The sequence below is a fragment of the Adiantum capillus-veneris genome, chromosome 8, assembly GCF_014529385.1.
Source record: "Adiantum capillus-veneris isolate H3 chromosome 8, ASM1452938v2, whole genome shotgun sequence".
Taxonomy (NCBI): Eukaryota; Viridiplantae; Streptophyta; class Polypodiopsida; order Polypodiales; family Pteridaceae; genus Adiantum; species Adiantum capillus-veneris.
The window spans coordinates 81,314,533-81,330,202 of NC_140938.1; the positions used below are offsets into that span (position 1 = coordinate 81,314,533).

The 15,670-nt window shown below is 48.7% G+C and overlaps 1 protein-coding gene across 3 annotated transcripts in view; it reads right to left on the reverse strand.

Annotated features, from left to right (window-relative positions):
* The window catches only part of LOC147452440 (branched-chain-amino-acid aminotransferase-like protein 2), a 198,262-nt gene that overhangs the window by 45,005 nt on the left and 137,587 nt on the right, over nt 1–15,670 (reverse strand). For all 3 annotated transcript variants that reach the window (XM_086518141.1, XM_086518139.1, XM_086518142.1), the window contains 4 exons: nt 8,387–8,492; nt 375–557; nt 203–303; nt 77–131 (listed from right to left, as the gene is read on the reverse strand). In XM_086518141.1, coding sequence (XP_086374267.1) covers nt 77–131; nt 203–303; nt 375–557; nt 8,387–8,492 — 445 coding nt within the window. The remainder of the gene's footprint in view (nt 1–76; nt 132–202; nt 304–374; nt 558–8,386; nt 8,493–15,670) is intronic.

Here is a 15,670-nt window from a genome sequence, read left to right on the forward strand (position 1 = left end):
GGCTAGAAGATGCACAGAAGTTCCTTGGAAATACAAAGCAAGCCTAGCACTTGAAACTTTGAGAAACCAAACTCACCTCATCTCTTGTTGGTATGTTTTCAAAAGCCAGTGCTTTTGCTGAATCTAAAAGCCTGCAATAAACAAAAGAAGCAAAAAGTCTTAACTCATGTCAATCTACTGTTCGACCATCAAAAACATCAACCTGTCCAAATGCTCCTCTAGTTTGAAAATCTTCCCCTTGTACACACGCAATCCTTCCCAAACACCATCCCCACCTTGTACAATGGAATCAAAAACAGAAACCTGCATATTTCACACAGCTCAATATACAGAAACCAGCAGAGCTGCTTGTGGGAAAGTACAAACCATGATACCTTTGCATCTTCACGAGGAACAATTTCGCGATCAACCCAAACCAGGATTCTCTCGTTTTCTTTGATAGGAATATCTGGAACTGTCTGTGTCTGGCAGTTGGTAGTCACTAGAACATGACGTTTAAGCATCCTGTAAAAAGGTTGACATTCCTCAAGTACATCGTATAGCTGTATTGGAAAAGCCTGCCATGTACCATGTTAAACATAAGAGGTAATTCATGTACAATCATGTTCTGATGTTGAATTTAGGCCTATTTTTCCATTTGTTTGCAAAGCAAATAGGGGCTAGATATAAGATTTTGCAGCAATATTCAAAGGCAGCTTGCAGGTGCACCTAGCTGTGTAGCAGAGTCCTGTGTCAGATTACCTGACTAGCTATGTAAAGGATATATTGAAAAAAACACTATAGCGCAACCATCAATGGAAGAATTTAGAAATGGAAGACAGAATTCATGGAGGTGTGCTCTCCAAATAGTCTTCAAAGATTGTCTTTTGCATAGCTGCAGAATGAAAGTGGCCATGACAGTAATGGCTAGTGAGACCTAGAGTGATCTCTAGATGTTTGCTCTCAATACGTGACCTAAAATGGCTAAGCAGGTCATAATACAAATCTCTACACCAATCTCAGAACAAACTTCTGAAGATTGTAATGACACCAAATACTTGATTGGAGGTTGTCAGATAGAAAGTACAGAAAGAAATAAGTTATGTTAATCGATTGGCTCGCTACTGCTGCTCCCCCCCCCCCCCCCTTTGCTGTTGCGCCATCGCTCTCCTCCCCCCCCCCTCCTCCCCCCGCTGCCCCTTCGCTGCCCCCCCACCCCCTTCAGCCCCTGCGCACTGCCTCTCAACCCACCCGCTGCCCCCCCCTATCTGCGCGCGCTGCCCCATTAGCTGCCGCAGCCCGCTGCCCCCCCCTGTTTGCGCGCTGCCCTTTGGCTGCCTCAGCCCGCTGCCCTCCTCTCGCTCTGCCTTCCCCGCTCCATCCCCCCCGCTCGTTGCTGCTTGTGCACCCGCACATTGCACAGCTGCCTTCTTCGCCCTCGCTGTCTCCTCATCCCCCCCCCCCCCCCCCCCCCCCCCCATCCTCTTCGCTCCCGAAGGCCCTCTGCACCTGGCTCGGCAGCACTTTCTCTTCGGAAAAGTGCCTGGCTGACTTGTTTGCAGGTTCCTTCTTCGCCGCCCGCTTCTTCGACTCAGCAGTAGACACAGATGGAGGCTCCAACTTCACCTCAGAGGGACTCGCCTGAAGCCCCCTCGCCCGACCCCGCTGAGCCCACCATTCGACTTGCTCTTACGCCGGCAGAGCAAGCGAGCCTTGCCACAGAGGTAGAACGCTTGCAGGCGACTTCTGTCATCTGCAAGGTTCTCGGCACTCGTCCCAGCAGAGGAGAGCTGCGAGACCTTCTTCAGGCCCGCCTCCTCGCAGAGGTGGGCAAGATCTTGGATGTCCAGATTCTCGGACGGGGGTACTACCAGATTGAGTTCGAGACTTCCGAGATGGCCTCCAAGGTCATAGCTATGAGTCCATTGGCCATCCGAGCATCACGCGCCCACTTTCGACAGTGGCGACATGGTTTTGACCCGTCTTCGGATGTGCTAGTAGAGGAGGCGGACATCCCCATCTCAGTCTGCTTTCCGGGTTTACGGAGGGAGTACCTTCCACTTCTCTCCAGGATTGGCTCCGCCATCGGAACTGTCTTGGAGACACCTCGTACGGCAGCATCAGTAGCTGCCAAGGCGGCTGGCATCCCTTCAGTTCGAGTTTTGGTCAGAGATACCCACACGCTCCCGAAGGTCATCCTTCTGCCTCGGGTGAGTGGGGGTTGGTTTAGACAGAGTGTGGAGTACTCGGGTCTCCCGAACCAGTGCTTCATTTGTAGACAGATGGGCCACCTAGCGAAGGCCTGTCCACGGAGGAGACCACGACCCGCACCCCAGCCTCAGCCCCAGCCTGCCAAGGCTGGGCCGCAGCCACAGCCAGCGACACAGAGCACAGATTCAGCGCCACCCTCTGAGCCTGGGGCTCCAACGGAGGAGGGGTGGCAGCAGGCCCGTGGCCGTCGACGCCAGGGGCCACAACGACAGCCTGGCACTCAGAGTGGCCCCCAGGTGCCTACTCAGCAGCAGTGGGTTCCCACGGGGAACCGCTTTGGTCCTCTTGAGCAGGAGGAGCCCCCTACGCCAGCCTCCGCCTCCGCTTCACCCTCGCCAGCCGCTCCGCCTTCCGATCTCCCCTCCTCCTCATGCCCTCCCCCGCCCTCTGCTACCGCTCACTCCCCACCTCGCCCCCCCCATGTCTCTGCCGCCCCACCCCGCTTCTCCTCTCCCCCGCCCCCCCCCCCCCCCCCCCCCCCCCCCCCCCCCCCCCCCCCCCCCAGCCCCTTCTCCCCCTCCTCCTGCTTCAGTACCACAGTCGGCTCAGGAGACTGGACCCTTGCCGGCGGCCAGGAGATCTCTTGGCAGCACCTTCGCCACGAGTCGCCTAGCGAGAGAGGGTCAGCCCTTCATGCGGCCCCCACTGCAGATTCAGACATCTCCTCTTGCAGCTATCCCTCGTGGTTTGACGAGCTTTGACCTCCGACGCCGCTGGGATTTCTTCGATTACGGGTTTATTCATTTTCTTGGCGATTCCGCAGCAGACCACGAGGCAGCCTGCTTCAGAGTCCACGCTTTGTTCCTCGCCGCTAGGGGGACAGAGGCCTTGGACTCAGCAGTTGGTTTCTCCTTCCCCCTCTGTGGCCGGACTGAGACAGAGTGGTCCCTCGACTCAGTGGTGGGATGGTTGCATACATAGGTTCTCGAGTTCTCTCACCACATGGGAGAACTTGGCGTTACAGATTTGCTGCAGACTTTGTGGCCACTGGCCAAGTTTGCGGTGACACCCCCAGATTCAGCAGGATGTAGACACATTGTGGTATACTTTTTTGCTGATAAGCAGTGTTTGCCTTGCTATGTATTCATTCATGAGGACTCCTGGACAGAGGAGGTTGCTTTACGCACGGCTCGCTCTACTTGGGCTTGGACCAGGCACTCACTGCAGTCTCGCCTATCTAGAGGACGCTCGGATGCGGATTACTCCCCATCCAAGCCTGCTTCGAAGATAGCTCGTATTGCCGCTACGACAGCATCTGTTCTCTCTCGCTCCCCATGAGGATTGTCTCGTGGAACGTGCAGGGACTAGGTGGGCCCCAGTTTCAGCGACAGCGGGGCCGATTGCGTCAGGAGCTTCAGCGTTGCCTTGTGGGAGGAGAGATTGATCTCCTTATGCTTCAGGAGCACCATTTGTCTGAGGGCCGCATTCGGCGATGTGGTCAGATTTTGTGTGGACGCTATGATACCTTTTGGTCAGCTGCTTTTGGACCTGGAGGCATCCAGGGTGGGGTATGTATGACTATTGCGGACTCATTACAGCAGGCCATTGTGGGCAGAGGGATTATTGTACTAGGCAGGGCTCAGTGGATTACTATGCAGGTTCAGGGTAGCCTTGTGGGTTTCCTGAACATCTATGCGCCCAATGTGGCGAGTGCTCGTGTAGAGTTTTGGTCACAGATTGTTGAGTCTTTGCCACAGGTTGACCAGAGGTGTGTAGGAGGGGACTTCAACATGTTGGAGGACCCTTCTGACAGGATCGGAGGCAGCCATGCTACTTTGCATGGAGTCGAGTTAGCAGCTTGGGAGAGGTTTTGTATGACGTTGAGGGTCTCGGATACATGGCAGCATTCTGGCTTTGTGAGGCCTCCAGAGAGACTTGCCTTCTCTAGATCGGACCGCAGAGTGGGAGGAGTGAATCTATCGCGCATAGATCGCTTCTACACTAATGACCACTTCAGTGACTTGGGGGGATCAGTGGGCATCCTCGCAGGGACATCCTTCTCGGACCATGCACCAGTGATCCTCACAGTGGCAGACAGGCAGAGGAGTGGGAGCACGATGCTTCGCATCCCAGAGCGGGTCTTGTTGGACTCAGCACTCAGAGAGAGGGTCGAGGCTCTATGGACAGAGGGCATGGACAGCCAGGCTCCACCTGCAGACAGAGTGGCCTCAGGCCTAGCTCAGCTTAGCCACTTCTTTTCTCCAGGAGTCTTTGGCTCGACGCGCTGCAGTGAGAGAGGAGGAGCAGCGTCTCAGACGAGGCATTGCTTCACTACAGAGGATGCAGGAGCAGCATCCAGACAGTCCATGGTTGGAGGAGTAGCTACAGCAGGCTCGACAGGAGCTTGCTTGCACAGAGGAGAGGCGCCATGAGTTTGCCTTCCACCGACAGGCATCTCAGTGGACTCAGGTGGGTGACAGAGTGACAGGTGTTTTTTTTGAGACAGTGGGACCTCGGCACTCGCATGCCAAGGTCAATCAGTTGAGGAGACCCGATGGGTGAGTTGTTTGTGAGCCAGAGGATATGCGTGCAGTTGCTACTGACTTTTACCGTGAGTTACTGTCGGCTGAGCCCGAGTCAGAGAGACAGGATGCATGCAGGGAGCAGGTTTGGGCACAGATGCCTTGTCTTGTGACTGAGGAGATGCGGCAGAGGCTTGAGTTACCTCTTCAGCTTGAGGAGCTGCACACGGCTCTTAGGGCCCTCCCTCGTGGTAGCTGTCCAGGTGAGGATGGGTTGACTTTCAGCTTCTTCTTGGAGTACTGGGACCTGCTTGGCCCAGATCTTTGTAGTGCCTTTCAGTACATTCTGCACACAGGAGTGATGCCGGATAGCATGAGTGAGGGCCTGATTTACCTCATTCCAAAGGAGGGTGGCTCCTTGGATGAGATTCGACAGTGGCGTCCCATCACCATTCTCAACTCAGCCTACAAAATTCTTGCCAAGGCTCTGAGTTTGAGGATTCAGCCACTTTTGGAGAGCCTTATACATGGGACTCAGACAGGTTTTGTCAAGGAACGCAGTATCCTTGACAACATCTTCACTTTTTGGGAGGCTTCTGCCCTTGCACGGCTCCGTGGGGAGGACCTTGTGATTCTTCTTCTCGATTTTGAGAAGGCATACGACAAAGTTGACTGGGACTTTCTAGAGGGCACGCTACGCAGGATGGGCTTCTCAGAGGCTTGGATCAGAGGGGTGTCAGCTTTGTACAGACAGGTGCTTTTGGCAGGAGGTAGAGGTGAGCGCTTCATGCTCACACGATCGGTCAGACAGGGTTGTCCTCTTTCCGCCTTTCTCTTTCTGTTCTATGCGGAGGCGATGAGCAGATTTTTGGTGTCACAGCAGGTTGGTTTGAGGGGCTAGCAGGTTGGTTTGAGGGGCTTAGCACTCCCTATACGGGGAGATGAGCTTCTGGACGCTGAGTTTGCCGACGACTCAGCCTTGTACTTAGAGGGCCAGGAGGCCAATTTACACAGATGTGGGCAGGCTTTGGAGACCTTCTGCTGTGCATCGGGCGCACTGATCAACTGGAGAAAGACAGTGGCTTTCTCAGTTGGTAGTGCTCCTGTGCCAGATTGGATGCCAGGAGAGGGTTTGAGGTGGATTCCTCCAGGGACTGCAGTTCGGTACTTGGGTTGTCACGTTGGTTTGGATTTGTCCCCCGAGCAGCAGATTGCTCCTCTTCTCCTCTCCATCAGGAGAAAGCTGTTACATTGGAGCTCAGCACGACTTTCGCTGGCTGGTAGAGTAGTAGTTGCCAACCAGGTGTTGTTGGCGACTATGTGGTACATCACTTCTTGCTGGATCTTCTCGAGTTCTTGCATCAGCCAGGTAGAGAGGCTGATCAGGAACTTCCTTTGGTCTGGTCGCGACACTCAGATTGCCCGAGCCAAGGTGGCTTGGTCGGTCATCACACTTCCTTGTTCTCAGGGAGGGCTTGGGATCATTGATCCAGCACAGCAAAGCAGAGCCCTTCTTGGGAAGTTCGTCGTCAGAGGACTTCTTCCAGGCGAGGAGCCCTGGAAGGAGTTCTTGCTGCAGAGGCTTCGTGCCAGGGTGCCTCAGGCAGGAGGCCCTTGGCAACCTTCGACCAGATGGATCTTTACAGAGTTGCGCCGAGTTGGTTTGAGCAGGAGACTGGAGGACCGATTCGCTGTGAGTTTGCTTCGGTCTTGGGAGCTATTGCGGCGTGGCCTAGAGCAGCGACAGCCGACGTGCACGGAGGAGCGCCTACGGCAGCCCCTCGTCTGGAACCCCATGGTTAGCACTCAGAGAGGCCACTTGGTTGGGAGTCGGCCTCATGTTTCTTGGAGTCCCATGGCAGCAGGTCCAGCGCGCTCTCTAGGTGACTGGCTAGAGTTCACAGGTTTGTCAGAGGAGGTGCAGGTTGTCCAGCTACAGGGCATGAGAGGGGTTCAGAGCATGTGTCAGGACATCTCAGAGTCGGTTCCAGCTGATTGGCTCACGCCTCTCGAGCCAGTAGCACCCCGGTGGATGGGAGCCTTCACACGACTGGAGGTTCTCATTTCAGTCAGGGCTTGCTCAGAGACTGTCCCAGCCCTGTTCTTCGAGCTTCAGGGTGGGGGACGATTACAGAGAGTTGCAGTAGAGGCCCCACAGGTAGCAGAGTGTTGTTTCCAGATTCGAGTTGTGGGCATCTGTGGGAGGACTTGCGTCATAGACCGTGACCCAGCAGCTCTTGAGACAGGACACTGGAGGCTATGGGCTTGGGAGTGCTGTCCACTGGCACGAGTACAGTGGGATCCTGGTGAGTGGCTATGGAGGGACCCATTCTCTTCTGCAGCCCGCCCAGGAGTCCCTTTCTTTCAGTACACTGTTCGGCTTGGACGTCATATACTTGCAGCACAGAGAGAGGCCCGCCCCGCTGCAGCACGTCATTGGCAGGAGGAGGGTCTCACAGTTGAGTTCTTGGCAGCTTTTTGGCAGAGGCTGTGGGACTCCAGACAGCCGAGGCGCGTCACCTTGTTCCAGTGGTTGGTTGCACACAGAGCCACAGCAGTAGGGAGCTGGCTTGTACATAGTGGTCTCTCGGCCGCATGTACAGCCTGTGACCAGTTGGTGGAGAGTCAGCGACACTGTCTTTGGGACTGTCCCTCGGCCCAGCAGGTGTGGCTACAAGTTCTTCGGCTGATGCCTGCCCTCTCCACGGCTCGACAGTACACTTGGGGGGCGGCGGCTTGGTCCACCCTCACGGGCCCGGCACTTCAGTTTGAGCTATCTTCCACCAGCAAGATGATAGTGATACAGGGGGGTCGACCTACACTCCAGCCTGCTACAGACCTGACTCCACAGGAGTGGAGCAGTGAGAGAGCGGAGTGTTGGGAGCTCATCAGCGGCCTAGCTCTCTAGTTCATCTGGCGGGCCCGTTGTTTCCGCATCTTTGAGGCTCGCCTTGTACCACCAGCAGAGACTGTTCGTGACTTTTGGCTAGAGCTGATCCATACTCTCAGAGGACAGCTTGAGGGACTACAGGGCAGCTCCGACCGCATGCGGGAGCGCCGCGAGGCTTTCCTTCGTCTCTGGCGCCCTGGGCCGTTTTACTCCATGGTCCAGGGGGTGCTCAGATGGCACTACTGTCCACCTGTGTGGCTTTTCCCTCCTCCCATCTCTTGATTTAGCCCCATTGTATATATGCTGTTTTTTCATTGGGAGAGTCTCCCCATCATGTTTGTTGTAGCCCTCTCTTGCAGAGGTGGATGTAGCCCTATGGGCAGCTTTCATTAACTAATAGAAGGATCTTTTTCTCGGAAAAAAAATAATAATAATAAGTTATGTTATAAAGGCCAAAGTGACCTATGAGATCAAAATTTACCACAACTTTTGTTGGCTGTGAGCTGTGTCTGTAAAGTCTGAACATTTGATCAAAAAATTATAAACATGGAATTGAAGGATGATGTTTAGTGTGCCACATAATGAAAAACCATGCAAAGAAGGAAGGGACGAGTGATGAAATCATAAGAGACAAGAAATGCTTGTTTGTAATTTTGAAAGAATGTATAAACAAAGTAATGGAGCTTTTGGCAGAACTTTGAAACTCATAAAAAAGAAACTCCTATTAAGGTATTTAGTAAAGAACATGATTTCTCAGCTACTGTGGGAACATTGATCAGGCTACCTTTTTTGGATACAATGGAGGAGAACCGAACCCAGTTGACTTATGCACTGCCTTGTACCACCATGGAGCCCACAGACCATCCTCTTTCCTTCCTCCAACATCCCATCTTCAAACAGTGATCAAACATGTATCATTTTTCTATACTATGCTTCAAAACTTATAGGTGTCTTATCTACCATAACTAGCAAAATTTTCAATGTGCCTGATTCAAGGTGGATAGGTACGATAAGTATGGTATGAAAAATTGATGTGCATTAAGGGTAATCACTAACACGACGAAAAATTTGCTAGGTGTTGAATACAAATAGACGTACACGTCTACTCATGCATACTTGCATAAGTTTACTTATGCATTTATCTACTATACACATGTGTGCACACATATATACATCATATGTACACAATCCTAGATACATGCCTGCATGTGGATTTGTGACAACCAATGCGTAAACTACTGAATACCAGTACGGCATTCATCATACAGTATGGAAAGAATGGTAAATAAAGGTTTGGAATGCAACCTTGGCCTGATTATGATAGAGTTGTTTCTGCGGTTTTTCAGGAAGGTTCTCGCAGCAGCCGCCTAGTAGATTTTTATAAGAAAAAGGTGAAAGGTGTATGGTTGCATGACAAACATAGATACGCATTGAAGTCCTTATAACCAGAAACAAGGGAAACCAAACAAATTAAGAAATAAATAGGTAGATAAAAGTAGCACCCTTGGGACTCTTTGTGCGCGCGCGTGCATGTATGCATGTGTGCGGGTATTCTTAGCCTTCCTTTCTAGAAAGGGCCTAGATCTAAGGGTAATATTTATGTTAACAGGAGAAGAATTTAGGGCTTTAAGAACGCTCTCCATGATACTAGCTCTTTTTACAGGGTCATAGCTCACCCTTGTTAGTATTAGTTGTTGGAGAGGTTTGCAACCTTCAATTGACGGTTTTCTTGATGTTCGCTAGCAGATTTTTCAAGATCCTTTGGACAGGTTTGCATGTAGTGTCGGCAATTGGTGGGGACATCTAGTTCCTACTCCCACGGTCGCCAGCAACACTTGATGCTTCTTCCATACGTTAGGTTCTTTCCCTAGCGGTTTTTGGCCCAGCATTCTGGCATGTTACAGATCAGCCCGAGCGTTCTTCATGGACATGCTGCAGTTCCCCTCTATGGTTCCTTTGCTCTTCCTTTGAGTATTGGTGTTATGTTGTGTATTGGTGATTGCACAGTTGTTGTGTGGGTATATTCTCTTAAGCACCAGTGGAAAAGGACAGTTTTAGTAAAGATTCTAAGGAAGCAAGTTACAACAGTGTAAGTGCAATGACATACATGTGCTCTTTCGAGTCTATATGGAGTTTTGCATATTGTATTGGATTTGTACAAATTTGATCTTGGCAGATGCAAAGGAGTGGCGGATATTTGGTTTGATCTTAGGGAGTTTACTTGCGTAGCTAGGTTCTATTGGCTTCTTTGCCAAACATGATCCTCAGGTGATGACCTTTCAGATCTTTCTAATCTTAGCAGTGCGAGTTTACCGATGATGTGATTATCTTTGAGTCTCGAGTTCTATGAGATTTATGTTTTCTATTCAGTTACAAAGGAAGTGGTTTTGCTAAAGGTTGTCTTGGATTTCTTTATGGTGGTACTTATTCTCTTTTCCCAGGATTGAGCAGGAAGGGGGCTTCCTATCTTGAGAGGAGCTCTCGGCCTAAGCTGTGGAGCTTTCATTGACAGTGTTTGCTCTGTTCCAACGTGGGATTAAGTCAATTGCTACCTCAAAGCGTACTTTTGAGGATACTTCACTTTCACAGGGGGCTTTCAGGTTATTATCTTCAATTGACCACCGATGCTCCGTCAGCAGCGCAATCGCGATGTCCATACAGCTGCCACGTCAGCAGGCTTCTACGCTTTATTTTAATGCCTAGGTGCCTCTTCTGCCCCTCGGCAATTGTCCCCAAGTTGGAAGCAACTTATTAAGTGGTCATGCCACATCATCATTTTGTGACATACTGCCGTCTTGAAAGAATTTTAATCGCCCTCGATTACGCCTGCAAAACAGACAAAGGCCATAAAGCATTTCAATAGACACTGACTCTAAGTACCGACGAACTAGACACGTCACATCTAGCACTTGTACAAAGACAACAATCACATCACTGCACATGACATCACAGAACACACAAAAAAATTCATTCCAAATCTTAGACCACGACTACTAGCAACATATTTAGTAACGGCATCTAGATCCATCTCGGACCTCACTAATGCCGGATTAACTAATCCTCATTGCGATCATGTCTATATAGATTTATGAGACCGAGCTGCTGCAATCATTTTATCTTTCAGTTTCCACTCTCAAACAAGTCAAATGAGAGCGTACAAATCATTCATATTCAATTTCGGGAATTCCGTTTCATAAAGTCATAGAGAAGAATACTATCAGCCCAGTAGTATCCCTGAAACCCAAAGGGGACATCAATGACTCTATTCAATCTAGGTAGTCTGTGACAAAGGAGCGGAGTGATGCTCCTCTTATGCAATCCCTCTGCACCAGATTCAACCTTGCTAATTTGTGGGATCTATCGAAGTAGACGTAGCTAAACTGAATGCTTCAAGGTAAAGTTCCAAAATCTGAGGAGTATCTGCTAGGTCCTCCTCCTTCATCCACTTCACATCTAATGCCGGATAGTTCTTGAATTTAAGCAAGCATATGCACTAGACACTCCGATAGATCATCTAGATCAGCAAGGTTGAATTTGGTGCAAACGATTGCACAAGAGGGATGTCACTCCGCTCCTTTGTCACAGATAGTTCTTGAATTTAAGCAAGCAGATGCACTAGACACTCCGATAGATCATCTAGATCAGCAAGGTTGAATCTGGTGCAAAGGATTGCACAAGAGGGATGTCACTCCGCTCCTTTGTCACAGATTACCCGGATTGAATAGAGTCACTGATGTCCCCTTGGGTTTCAGGGATACTACTTGGCTGACAGTATTCTGTTGTATGACTTTATGAAACGGAATTCCCGAAATTGAATATGATTGATTTGTACTCTCTCATTTGACTTGTTTGAGTGCAGGAACTGAAAGATAAAATGATTGCAGCATTTCGGTCTCATAAGTCTCTATAGACATGATCGCAATAAGGATTAGTTCATACGGTATTAGTGAGGTCCGGGATGGATCTAGATGTGGTTACTAAATACGTTGGTGGCAGTCATGGTCTGAGATTTGGAATAAACTGTAACAAACTTGGACACTCCAAGTCTAGATTCTACCTCGACACAAAAGAGATTCACTTCAAGGCACTTCACAATTCAAGAGTCGACACAACCCGACGTAGTTCCGTGCCAAGAGAGATTGGCCCCAAAGACTTGCACTCCTTTCAGTATTTCTTTTATATTAATCTATGAGCAAAGTACAACTCCTGCAGGTGCTCTCTCTCAGACTCTACGTCCAATTGCTCTGAGAAGTGAGACCCTTGGGTCACTTATAAACGTTACAACGGATGCTAAAAGCAGAGCCCAAAACTCAAAAGCATAAGGCCCAAAAAGGAGCCACCGCTTTTGGCGGAAATCCATACAACCCTGTCAGCACTTTTTCTGTTGTGAAGTGCAAAAATTCCGTACGACGGCCACATTAGTAGCGCAAATCGCGGCGTCCATACAACCGCCACATCAGCAAGCTTCTACGCTTTAATTTAATTCCTAGATGCCCCTTTAGCCCTCGGTAATTGTCCATAAGTCGGAAGCAACTTATTAAGTGGTCATGCCACGTCATCATTTTGTGACATACCCCATCTTTGAAAGAATTGTAATCGCCCTCGATTACGCCTACCACAAAGACAAAAGCCATAAAGCATTTCCGTATACACTGACTCTAAGTACCGACGCACTAGACACGACACATCTAGCACTTGTACAAAGACGATAGTCACATCACTGCACATGACATCGCAGGACATCACATGACAAATCGATCACAAAAAAATTCATTCCAAATCTCTGACCATGACGGCCAGCAACATATTCAGTAATCGCATCTAGATCTATCTTGGACCTCACTAATGCCGGATTAACTAATCCTTATTGCGATCATGTCGATAGAGATTTATGAGACCAAACTCTTGCAATCATTTTGTCTTTCAGTTCCTGCACTCAAACAAGTCAAATGAGAGAGTACAAATCATTCATGTTCAATTTCGGGAATTCCGTCTCATAAAGTCATATAGCAGAATACTGTCAATGACTCTATTCAATCCAGGTAATGTGTGACAAAGGAGCGGAGTGACGCCCCTCTTGTGCAATCCCTCTGCACCAGATTCAACCTTGCTGATACGTGGGATCTATAGGAGTAGACGTAGCTAAACCGAATGCTTCAAGGTAAAGTTCCAAAATCTGAGGAGTATCTACTAGGTCCTCCTCCTCCATCCACTTCACATCTAATGCCGGATAGTTCTTGAATTTAACCAAGAACCACCGAATCACTTTACCTTTCATCTTTCTTTCCTTGTGTGACAAAATCTGTTCAGGAACGAGTATCTCCTCGCTCTCTTCCACTTCGGGTTGCTCATCAAGCTCCCCATCAACTGACACCTCACCTTTAATAGGTTTCAAGAGACTCACATGGAATGCATTGTGAATCATCCAAGTATCGGGCAGCTTGTGTCGAAAGGAGACAACACTTATCTTTTCTTTAATCTGGAAAGGGCCATGATACCTCATGCTAAGCTTTGGCAAAAGCCACTCCTTTCCCTTTCGTTTCCTTAGTCGTGCCTTCTCAAAACGGAAGAGCACCCAATCGTCTTCGTTTAGTTTCAAGTCTCATTGATGTCGATTTACTGCCTTCTTATGTCGTTTTTGAGACTTCTCTAAAGCCTCGCGGACCTTGGCAAAAGCAGTGTCCAAGTCTCTCGTGTACTGGTCGGCTTCAAAAATCTTGTCTTTAGTGTTGAGAAAGGGTGAAACCTTCTGAGCACCTTTAATTATCTCAAATGGAGCCTTTCCCATCAAAGAGTGAACCGTTGTCGTGCATTGGAACGTTCATAAGTAGAAATTAAATATCTACCTCACTCTCAATGCTTTTGTTATGTGGGACCAAATGTTATGATGTACATAGTGTGATATATGCGGAAATAGATGCGACCCTTGCAATCATGTACATACCTTGCCGGGAAGGCGAGGCCCTACACGTGGCACTATGATACGCCTTTTCACATAAAAATATGCATATTTTGCTTTAGAAATGTACAAATGTCAAGTGTTTCAAAGTCGTACGCTCGTTTTGCCTAGAAAGTTCAATGCGGGCGATCTTGGTCAAAAATAGCAAGTTTCGTACGCGGGCGTAAAAGACGTGTCCAAAGTGCTTACCAAGTGGAAAATTGAGGTTCAACATGAAATTTGAGCCCAATGGGATTTTTTTATAAATTTAGGGATTTTTCCCAACTCATTTGGGTATTTTACGAACAAAAAGGAACATTTTTGGGCAAAAAATGACCATAAAGGGATCAAAAATAGCAAAAAATGGCTCAAAATGCCACATCAACGACAGTGCCATCGTTGCTCAAGCCGAGGGGGAAGTTTTAGAGCCAAGAATGAGCTCATTTGGGCATATAAGCAAGGGTGCTAGTGCAGTCCCGTGCTGCTTCCACTACATGGTTGAGGCTGTGAGGCCTCCAATTAGGGTTTCCCCTCCTCAAATAACTACTTGGGCTTCTCCAATGAAGTACTGAAGCTTCCATGAAATAGTCACGACGAGGAATCGAAGCGTCATTTTAGGATTTTAACAGGTCAAATAAGCACTGCATCTGTGCAATTGGGAGCGAGGCTAGAGCGAGGCTACACCTAATCTTCACACACACAAGAGTTTTGAGTTAATATTGGTTCTTTATTAAAGTGGAGCTTTTATGGTTGGAGTTTTTTTCTATTTGAGTGTGTTTTTAGCTTCAAATCATCTACGCCTTGCTTGATTTTGCTACGAATCCTCACAGTCAGAGGCCCAACGCTTTCCTAGTCGCACTGCGCACTTCTTGACCCCGTGTTATTGTAGGCAAATTCCACCAAAGGGCAAAAAAAATCCCATTGAGTCTTCTGATCAGAGATGTAACACTTCAATAAATCCAGAACAACTGTATTTGCAATCTCATATTGCCTATTTGTCTGCGGGTGGAATGATGACGAGAACTGCAACCGGGTGCCAATGTTCTCCCAAATAGCCCTCCAAAACAAACTCGTGAATAGAGCATCTCTATTAGAGACTATTGTCTCAGGCATGCCATGTAATTGAAATATCTATGCAATGAACAGTCTCGCTAAATGGTCTGGCATGATTGTTTTCTTTACTAGAATGAAGTGAGCTTGCTTGCTAAATTTGTCAATGATAGTCCAAATGCCATCGTGCGCACTCTGTGTCTTCGGGAGATCAAAGATGAAATCCATTGCAATACTTTCCCACGGACGGGTGGGAATGGGTAAAGGCTGTAGTAATCCTCGTATCTTATGCCTGTCAAACTTGACCTTCTCACATACTAAACAACTGCGAACAAAGTCGTCCACATCTTTCTTGAGTCTCGGCCAAAAGAAATAACGCTCCACCCCCATCAAGGTGGTATCAATGCTGCGGTGACCCGTAAAAGGTAGACAATGGCACTCAGTCAAAACCTTTTCCATCAGCGGTTGTGTAACACACAACATTGTTTTCTTCATCAAGTAGCCATCCCATATGGAATATCCTGGCACTATCTCCCCATTCAGTATCCGAGTGAAAACATCGAAAAAATCGGGATCGGTGGCGTACTGGTCGACCATATCCTCGAAGCTTCTATGATGGATCGGAAAATAGCCAAGACAAGGGGCTTCCGAGACAATGCATCTGCCACTAAGTTTTTCCATCCCTGAACATGGACAATTTGGAAGTGAAACTGCGATAAGATGTTATCCCACTACATCTGCTTTTCCAAAAGCTACTTCTGTGACAAGAAGTAGCGTAGACTTCGATGATCGGTAAAGATCGTGAAATCGGCTCCGAGTAGATAATGTCGCCACTGAGCAAGAGCATGGATCACTGCCAATAGCTCTTTCTCATAAATCTGTGCTAATAATTCTGACCTTGAAAACATTCTGCTTTCATAAGCAATCACATGGCCTTCTTGCATTAAGACTGCTCCCAGACTACGACCACAAGCATCACAATAAACTTTGAATGGGGTTTGCAAGTCTGGCAAAACCAACACTCGTCCAGTAGTCAGATTTTCCTTAAGTGTCTGAAAGGCAATCACCTCTGTCGGTCCC